This window comes from Physeter macrocephalus, chromosome 12 (genome assembly GCF_002837175.3).
Source record: "Physeter macrocephalus isolate SW-GA chromosome 12, ASM283717v5, whole genome shotgun sequence".
In the NCBI taxonomy this organism is placed as follows: domain Eukaryota; kingdom Metazoa; phylum Chordata; class Mammalia; order Artiodactyla; family Physeteridae; genus Physeter; species Physeter macrocephalus.
The window spans coordinates 43,162,846-43,172,989 of record NC_041225.1 but is presented as its reverse complement, the minus strand read 5'-3'; the positions used below and the strand labels follow the sequence as shown (position 1 = coordinate 43,172,989).

Here is a 10,144-nt window from a genome sequence, read left to right as displayed (position 1 = left end):
TTCATGACCTCTTTTTTTTTTTTTTTTTTTTTTTAAGATTCCATATATATGTGTTAGCATATGGTATTTGTTTTTTTCTTTCTGACTTACTTCACTCCGTAGGACAGGCTCTAGGTCCATCCACCTCAATACAAATAACTCAGTTTCATTTCTTTTTATGGCTGAGTAATATTCCATTGTATATATGTACCACATCTTCTTTATCCATTTATCTGTCGATGGACACTTAGGTTGCTTCCATGTCCTGGCTACTGTAAATAGAGCTGCAATGAACATTGTGGTACATGGCTCTTTATGAATTATGGTTTTCTCAGGGTATATGCCCAGTAGTGGGATTGCTGGGTCATATGGTAGTTCTATTTCTAGTTTTTTAAGAAACTTCCATACTGTTCTCCATAGTGGCTGTATCAATTTACATTCCCACCAGCAGTGCAAGAGGGTTCCCTTTTCTCTGATTCATTTGCAAATATTTTCTCCCATTCTGAGGGTTGTCTTTTCGTCTTGTTTATGGTTTCCTTTGCTGTGCAAAAGCTTTTACGTTTCATTAGGTCCCATTTGTTTTTTTTTGTTTTTATTTCCATTTCTCTAGGAGGTGGGTCAAAAAGGATCTTGCTGTGATTTATGTCACAGAGTGTTCTGCCTATATGTTTTCCTCTAAGAGTTTTATAGTGTCTGGCCTTACATTTAGGCCTTTAATCCATTTTGAGTTTATTTTTGTCACAGCCCCTTTTAAAAATAAAGGAGACTTCATAATCATAAAGGATTTATTGGATTAATTTAAGCAGTGAACCCACCTGGTTACATTTTAAGTGATTAATTTTTGCAACATTGATTTAAGAGACTTTTTAGGCACCTTTATTATTGTATAGGCAGACCAACCCTTAAAATCCCAATATTCTCTATTATTATACCCAAGTATTTCATATTCTATCTCCTTTTTCTCCTTTTTATAAAGAGAAATGTTAATTGTAAAATGACAACAATAAACTATAATTGGTAATTGGATTGATTGAAAAACAAGTTTGTTTTCTCCCCCCACCTTAAAATAGATCTTTCATTAGCAATGAAATAAAAGCCAAGTAAGCACTGTCTTCTTTCGAGGGACATAAATTATTATTTTGCTTTTATCCCAGTGATGTTACTATTGTTCAGAAAGGTTTTAGATTTCTTTTGTAGAATGATTTTAGGGTTAGCATCTTATTCTTTTGAATAATTTAAGTGTGTAAAATTCCAACCATTTGGTCTTACATACAGCTAAAATTCATATGGAGCCAAGACTTGTGAATTAAGTGATTAAACTGAGTTAATATTATATTGGGTCCAAAGTCAAACTATATTTATTATTTTTCTATGTGGTTTTAAGTGCATTTTAAGAGTGATTCTAGGGAATTCCACATGTATAATCTTCTAAGGAATGACCTGTTAACACATCAATTCTATTACTTTATAGTCAAACTCATATACAAGGAGGATTGTGTATTTGTATATAAAGATGCTAAAAATGAAATACTTTCTAAGAGGTAGTATATTAGAACAAGATGGTTGTGTTGTTTTTATGGGGAAAGGAGGGATGGAGTTTTTTATTTTGTGTTTTTGATAGTCTGAAGACACAGAATAGTTTTTGTTCATACCTTTAGTCATCCTATCTGTGACCTTTATTAGACAGGAGCATTTATAATTAATATTTATAACATTTAACATTTATAATTTTACATGAAGAATGCTGGAGTAACCAAAAATGTTAGACTATTTTAGTTAAAAAATGTTGTGCAAACCACATAGATAAGCAGATGACAGTCATATGTACTGTTTTTTGAATGTCCTCTCTCCACCTTTTTTAATCTTTGAAAATGATAATTGTTGGATATTTCAAAAAATACCCTAGTAAGTTTAAATTGATAGCTCTTTTTACTATGTAACAATTTAGATTTTGGGTTTGAATTTCTAATTATAGTAAGGTGTACTGTGACTTTCTTCATAAGTCTTCATGTTTTAATGACCCTTTAAGTATCTTTCTAGTGACTTAACATTTCTGTTCCTCCACCAAAAGGAAGAGTTGTACAATAGATTTTGAGAAATTAGCTAAGTTTTCATTTATTAGTTTAGAATGTGTAATATAATACTTTGAGGAAATTATTAAGTGGTGTTGGTGTTCAAATACTTTTTTCGTCTTACAGTTTATCATTTGAATAACTTTGTCATTGTTTGAATTTTATGTTGTCAACAAAAACCAATAGTAAATGACTGTGACCATTGTTACTTATGGCGTCATTTAACTTTATGATACATATTAAGCTTAAGCCTTTTCATTGGATTTTAATTAATAGAGTTGAAGAGAGTAAGTTCAGTTTGTAATCTGTTATTAAAACTTTTCTTGAAGTAATGAAATGACTCTTAGCTAGTATATTTTATTAATTGGTATATTATCAGTCTTAGGGTAAACAAATGTCATTACTCTTAAAAAAGTAATATTACATTACTGACATTTTAAAGATTAAAATGATTCCACCAGTATTTGCATTTCTTGCTTCTTTAAATGAATGTTGATGTGTTTGCATATTAAATATAATTGTGTTCTAGGTTAACTTCTCAGCCTGGTGCTACATTACCAAACGGACATAGTAGCTTATGTGAGTATTCTGTTATGAAACTGGTTAGTATTGAAATTCTTATAATGTTGTTAAGAGTATTAAAGTGGGGTAAAATAACGTAATTTACTAGTTTGCTAAGTATACTGTTGGAAGTGACTGGGTTTCAGTCATGGTAAATATGTAATTGTTAAACACTGAGAAATCAGTACAACTGAAATAATTTAAATTATTATGGCAGATTGTAAACAATTATAGAAATTTTAGATTTTGGATATTAAAGCCATTTAAGAGGTTATAGTAAGCTTTTTATAGTCTTTTAAAAGTAATTTTTGATTTTTTTTCTTTCTTTTTATACTCTGTACTTTGAAACGGAAATTTCTCTCTTGTAGCCCTTCGAAGCCATCCCCTTCGAGGCGAAAAGAAGGGAGATGGGGACCTTTCTTGTATAAATGGTGACATGGAAGTCAGAAAAAGTTGTCGTTCCAGGAAAAACAGATTTGAAAGCGTGAACCAGAGTTTGTTATTTGATCAACTAGTAAATAGGTATGAATGCTTTTGCAGTCAGCAGTTTCATGTAACTGTTGGTTTTTTAAAGCCAGTTATGTTTTAAAAAGTAACTTAAGCGCTGACTTAGCAATCAATACAATTATTTAAAAACTTAATTTGAATTAACCATGGTTAGCAATGATTGTCAGTTTCTAGTTACTTTATTAGATTTAATACAGTTTATATGATAACTCATTTTTTCTCATACTTTTCAAAGCTCTTGTGCATAGATAATATAAAAAGTAATTTTATTTTGACTTCACGACTATAGTCCTTTAATATTTGCTCATTTAACATTTGTGTTTTTGACAATTTTCAAGCAACATTAAGTTTCATTATTGATATATAGTAGGCATAGTTTTACTTAGTCAAGATTCTGAATTGAAAGTCTTTTGAGACTGCACATGTTGGATGTAGCCTAGCTGACTGCTCAGTGTCTACATGCAATGAAACTTCATTCTTCTCAGCTAATAAATCATCCTCCTTAATCACTGCAATAGCCTGGAGAAGTGAGGTCAGTGTAATTGCTGTTTGAAAGGAGAAGAAATTATATTCTATAGTGGTAGTGTCAAATTTGAGTATTAGTTATTATCCGTTAAGTACTTAGATCAGTATCTGGGCTATGTGTGTGTTTAAAACATAAAATGTGCCAATGTTACCATATATTTTGTGGACGTCAGTGTCCTCTAATTTCTAAAAGGATCTATTCAGTTAACCTTATATTAGCTTTAAACTTTTTACAAATCCTTTTTTCTATACAATTTTTAACACCATCTTCAAATAAAAATAAAAAGATTTGAATTATTTTTTTTTTCAGTGCCTTAGGTCTGGTAGTCAGTTATTTGTAGTAGCATTATGAATTTAATTATTTGGAGACTTATAAACAAAGGTCTTATATTTGTAAGTTTTATTATATTAAGGTAGAAAATGTTCTGATTCCATCTTTTTTGTTGTTTTTTGGCTGTGCTGCATGGCTTGTGGGATCTTAGTTCCCCATCCAGGGATCGAACCTGGGCCCCAGCAGTGAAAGTGCTGAGTCATACCCACTGGACCACCAGAGAATTCCGCTTCCATCTGTTTTTTTTTTTGCGGTATGCGGGCCTCTCACTGCTGTGGCCTCTCCCGTTGCGGAGCACAGGCTCCCGACGCGCAGGCTCAGCGGCCATGGCTCACGGGCCCAGCCGCTCCGCGGCATGTGGGATCTTCCCGGACCGGGGCACAAACCCACGTCCCCTGCATCATCAGGCGGACTCTCAACCACCGCGCCATCAGGGAAGCCCCTCCATCTGTTTTTGAGGCATTATCTTCTGGTGGATGCCAGTTCAGAAACAGATATTAATTGGGATGTTAGGTACAGTTACATATCAGAGATGATTTAATTATGTGTTGACGAAGAGCTCTTTTACATGTATGACACAGTGTTTGATTCCATGGTTGTCTAAACCCTAGTTTTATTATATAATTGTAGTACTGCTGAAGCTGTACTACAGGAAATGGATAACATAAACATTAGAAGGAATCGTCGATCAGGAGAAGTAGAACGGCTTCGAATGTGGACAGATACAGAATTTGTGAGTATATTAACTTTAACAACCTTTGTATGTATTTTTTTTTTTTTTTTTTTTGCGGTATGCGGGCCTCTCACTGTTGTGGCCTCTCCCGTTGCGGAGCACAGGCTCCGGACGCCCAGGCTCAGCGGCCATGGCTCACGGGCCCAGCCGCTCCGCGGCATGTGGGATCTTCCCGGACCGGGGCACGAACCCGTGTCCCCTGCATCGGCAGGCGGACTCTCAACCACTGCGCCACCAGGGAAGCCCTGCATGTATTTTTTATTTGGACTGAGGAATTGAGAGAGAGAGAGAGAGCAGCATTTGGATTTTCTTGAATTAACAGAATTGTTCCTTCTTCGTTTCCAGTTTAATCTGGGATTTTATTGTTTTCTTTCTTCTTTTATCCTTACCCAGCTTGCCACAACCTTCCCCAAAAGACCCTCTACACTTCTGCAGAGGGTCATCTTAAAGTCCACCTCTGATTCTGTCACTTTTCTCATCGGAACCTTTAATAGTCTTTTTTTGTTTGTTTCGGCACTGTGCGGCACGTGGGATCTTAGTTCCCTGACCAGGGATTGAACCCGTGCCCTCTGCATTGGGAGGGCAGAGTCCTAACCACTGGACCAACAGAGAAGTCTCTTTAATGGTTTTTTAATGTGTATTGAATTAATTAAAAACGCCTTGACCTTCATAATCTGGTTTCAACTTTTTCTCACATACCATTGCCCAAATATAAACGAATCATTCTTATTCTCCTATCTTTTACTCCTGTTAATACTTCTGGTTAAGGACTGATGCAGTTCTACCTTGTTTCAAGGCTCATTTCAGATGCTTCCTCCCCTCCTCCCCCAAACACGGCTGGCGGGGGCAGATTAATCTTTTTGAATTCTAGACTGTTCTGTACCTTGTGCTTGTGGGATCTCAGTTCCCTGACCAGGGATTGAACCCAGGGCACAGCAGTGAAAGCCCAGAATCCTAACCACTAGGCCACCAGGGAACGCCCACGTACCTTTCTTTATGGCATTAAACTTGTTCTACTTTCTTTTATTTTATTATTATTACTTTTAATAAATTTTATTTATTTATTTATTTTCAGCTGTGTTGAGTCTTTGTTGCAGCGCATGGGCTTCTCATTGTGGTGGCTTCTCTCGTTGTGGAGCACGGGCTCTAGGCACGTGGGCTTCAGTAGTTGTGGCACGTGGGCTCAGCAGTCGTGGCTCTTGGGGTCTAGAGCACAGGCTCAGTAGTTGTGGTGCACAGGCTTGGTTGCTCCGTGGCATGTGGGATCTTCCTGGACCAGGGCTCGAACCCGTGTCTCCTGCATTGGCAGGCGGATTCTTAACCGCTGCGCCACCAGGGAAGCCCTCTACTTTCTTTTATAGTTACCTGTGACTTGGCTTGTTTTATCCTACTAGGCTGTAATTTGCTTAAGGGAGAAAGTATGTCCATGGCATTGTAGTTTTACATTTTCCAATATTTTATAAGTTTTATTTGTTTTTCCTCTTGTTTCTTACATGTATTGAATTCAGTAAGGTCCATTTTCATGAATCTTTGCCTTGCAAATAGGTCCTCAATAAATTTTATTGAATGGGCATGTCCCATTGGGTTAATGATATTTATAGCTGGGAATAAAATTCATGTTAATATTTGACAGATTTCTCTCTTTAAAAGGAAAACATGGATATGTATTCAAGAGTGAAAAGGCGAAGAAAGTCACTGAGAAGAAATAGTTATGGGATACAAAATCATCATGAAGTCTCTACTGAGGGTGAAGAAGAAGGTTTGTAAAAGCACCTTATGAAATAAATACTACAAAGTTCAGGTGGGAGGGAAGAAAATATGTACAAGTAATAAATGTGTAATATTGCTGGATGGGTGATTTTTGGCTTTAGAGGTCTACGTTACATAATTTGGAATAATTTTTATTCCATTGGCATTTCTGAGTATTCATTTTCTTCATTTGGAAAAATGCCTTTGCTGTACACTATGCATTGTTATGTAATATATCTTATTAGTAGCTATTGGTAGTCCTTAAGTGACCTAATCTGGTGTAGCATTTGCCATGTGCTGATTTGCTTGTTAGGTGAGGCCTCTTTTGTGTTTAGGTATGTTCTAACTGGAAGTCTCTGTCCATAGCCACCTTCTATCCGTAGCCTCTAAATCTAGGATTATTTGGGTCTCAAATTTAGTTATGGACAGAGGAGTAGTAAATGGTACAGTTAAGAGAAAGAGAGACTGCCAGTTCTAGTGGAGGGAGTTGTACTGCTCTTTTCTGAGGCCTGTCTGCATTTTGAATTGAATCCTGATTGGACTTGTCGGGCTGGAGCTGGGAACAGATGAAAGCACGTTTGCCCCAAGGATTATAAATTGATGACCAGTGCATCCATAGGATTTAATTCTGTAGGTGTTAACCTTCTTTATTAAAATGGATTTTAAGAAGATTTGGTGTACTGTAAATGCAAGGTAGTTGTATTTCACCAGGGAATCTTATTAGTTCTACTATTTGTGTAGCTTAGATGGAGAAGAATGGGTTTATTTCTCAAATTCTGTAATTAATATATTATTAGCAAGTTTTGAAGAGGTGATATTTCTAATGAAGGTATTTTATTGAGCAGATATTGTTGTTACAGCTAGAACCTGTATATTGCTTCCTTTGGAGAAAATCAGTATAGGTGAGACAGATTTATAATGTGATTTTTGCCTTATCTTTAACTGAACATCTTTGTAGATTTCCCAGAGTAGATTTGCCATGTATAGAATTTCTTCCCATAATAAATAATGCAAGGTTTTTTTTTTCAAAAAGTAATTTTTTTGAAGGTTTAAGGAAACTTATGTGGGTACAAGTGATTTATAGTGTTATTTAGTTAAGTAATACTGTATTTGCTGATTTTCTATATAACTTAATAATAAACGTTTAAAAAAACTTTGAGTAAGCTTTCAGATGTCATGAGTAAATTGTAAAGTCCTTTGCATTTTTAGTTTCTTATTTCACTGAGCATGGCTGACAGTTTTAACATTTCTCCAATGTCTTAATATGATTGTGTTATAGTGACAATTCCTGTGGTTAAAAAGTTAATCATAAAGTACATTGCATTTGAGGACCATAAGCTTATAAAGTTTCACCAGACTTTTATTTTAAATTATAAATAGATGCCACATTATAGCTATAGCCAAACTGCTTTTTTTTTTTTTTTTTAATATTTTTTGGCCACGCCAGGCAGCATGTGGATTCTTAGTTCTCCCACCAGGGATGGAACCCGTTCCCCCTGCATTGGAAGCACAGAGTCTTAACCACTAGACTGCCAGGGAAGTCCCCCAAACCACATTTTAAAAATAAACTTTTAGAATTTAGGTACATTATAATTTACTTTTTATTTATTTATTTACTTATTTTAAAATTTATTTTTGGCTGCGTTGGGTTCTCGTTGCTGCGCACAGGCTTTCTCTAGTTGTGGTGAGCAGGGGCTACTCTTTGTTGTGGTGCATAGGCTTCTCATTGTGGTGGCTTCTCCTGTTGTGGAGCACGGGCTCTAGGCACGCTGGCTTCAGTAATTGTGGCTTGCGGGATCTAGAGCGCAGGCTCAGTAGTTGTGGCACACGGGCTCAGTTGCTCCATGGCACGTGGGATCTTCCCGGACCAGAGGTCGAACCTGCCTCCCTGCCCTGGCAGGTGGATTCTTAACCACTGCACCACCAGGGAAGTCCCGTAATTTATTTTTTAAATGTATAGCTAGGTGAATTATCATAAAGTGATCACTCATGTCAAGGCATAAACTATTACCAATACCCCAGAAATCTGCTTTATGTTCTCTCCCAATCCCTGCCTGAATTTTTCTACCAAAATGACTAATCTGTGTTTACCTGTTGTCAGCGGGCCTAACAAACCATTATACTGCCAACAAAAATTGCTCTTGCTGTAAGATTAGTAATTATCTTTTAAGCGTTTTTTTTTGAACTATCAAGTAGTATGTGAATACTGACCTTATTCAGTGGTTAATTGGGCATTGAATGAAGTGTGCAGTAATAAAGTTTTGAATCATATTCTATTATTGCTTTGTATGACCAAAAAGGTAATACAAAAAGATTGAAAGGTCATAGGTAAATCAGGAGCTCAAATTGATCATATTGATATATTTAGCAGAGAACTAATATTTAGTAATAAAGTTTTGAATCATATTCTATTATTGCTTTGTATGACCAAAAAGGTAATACAAAAAGATTGAAAGGTCATAGGTAAATCAGGAGCTCAAATTGATCATATTGATATATTTAGCTCTAGAGAACTAATATTTTTAAGAAAGACATTTTCTTTTACATCTGTCGTTTTTTTTTAAATTTATTTATTTAATTTGGGCTGCGTTGGGTCTTCGTTGCTGCACATGGGCTTTCTCTAGTTGTGGTGAGCAGGGGCTACTCTTCGTTGTGGTGCAAGGGCTTCTCATTGAGGTGGCTTCTCTTGTTGCGGAGCATGGGCTCTGGGCTCTAGGCGTGCAGGCTTCAGTAGTTGTGGTGAGAGGGCTCAGTAGTTGTGGCTTGTGGGCTCTAGAGTGCAGGCTCAGTATCTGTGGCACAGGGGCTTAGTTGCTCTGCGGCATGTGGGATCTCTTCCTGGACCAGGGATTGAACCCATGTCCCCTCCATTGGCAGGTGGATTCTTAACCACTGTGCCACCAGGGAAGCCCCCATCAGGGTTCATTTTTAATTGTATTGATTTATGCTGTATCATGCAATGTTGACATTTTTAAAGCTCACTTGGGCAGAAAGAATAAAATTAAAATATAAATATTCAGTTCTAGAGTGGACCAATCCTTGTGGATTAAAACAGTATTTGTGTGTGTGTGTGTCTGTGAAACTAGAATCTCAAGAGGAAGATGGAGATATTGAGGTTGAAGAGGCAGAAGGAGAAGAAAATGATAGGCCATATAATTTGAGACAAAGAAAAACAGTGGATCGATACCAAGCACCTCCAATAGGTAAGAGACTCTAAGTAACTTCTTTTCTTTTTGTAGTAGAGTAGCTTATTCTACTCCACCCCTTAAAAAAATCAGTGTTGCTGAATTTAAAAGAATGAAATTTCTTATAGCAGTTCTTTAGGGCAAGTTTCTCTGTGTTCCAAGTGGTTAAGTATTGATAATTTAGCTAAAGTCAGAAAAGGGCAACTTGGCCAGTAACCTATGTTTGTGTTTTGTTTTTGGTTTTTTTTTTTTTTTTTTTTTTTTTGAGAAGGAAAAAGTTTATCTTAATGCTCTTAAATCTAATGACAGGTAATCAGTTCCACAGGTACTGTTTTATTGACTTTCTTCCCAGCTGTTGGGAAATTCCAGCACTATTGATTTCCTCCAAATCTTTTTTTTTTTTTTTTTTTTTTTTTTTTGCTTTATGCGGGCCTCTCCCATTGCGGGGCACATTTTTTTGCGTTATGCGGGCCTCTCACTGTTGTGGCCTCTCCCGTTGCGG

The 10,144-nt window shown here is 36.2% G+C and overlaps 1 protein-coding gene across 2 annotated transcripts in view; it reads left to right on the top strand.

Annotated features, from left to right (window-relative positions):
- The window catches only part of ATAD2B (ATPase family AAA domain containing 2B), a 148,942-nt gene that overhangs the window by 26,920 nt on the left and 111,878 nt on the right, over positions 1-10,144 (top strand). For both annotated transcript variants that reach the window (XM_024118530.3, XM_024118529.3), the window contains exons 3-7: positions 2,581-2,630; positions 2,981-3,134; positions 4,606-4,708; positions 6,359-6,467; positions 9,544-9,660. In XM_024118530.3, the coding sequence (XP_023974298.2) occupies positions 2,581-2,630; positions 2,981-3,134; positions 4,606-4,708; positions 6,359-6,467; positions 9,544-9,660 (533 nt within the window). The remainder of the gene's footprint in view (positions 1-2,580; positions 2,631-2,980; positions 3,135-4,605; positions 4,709-6,358; positions 6,468-9,543; positions 9,661-10,144) is intronic.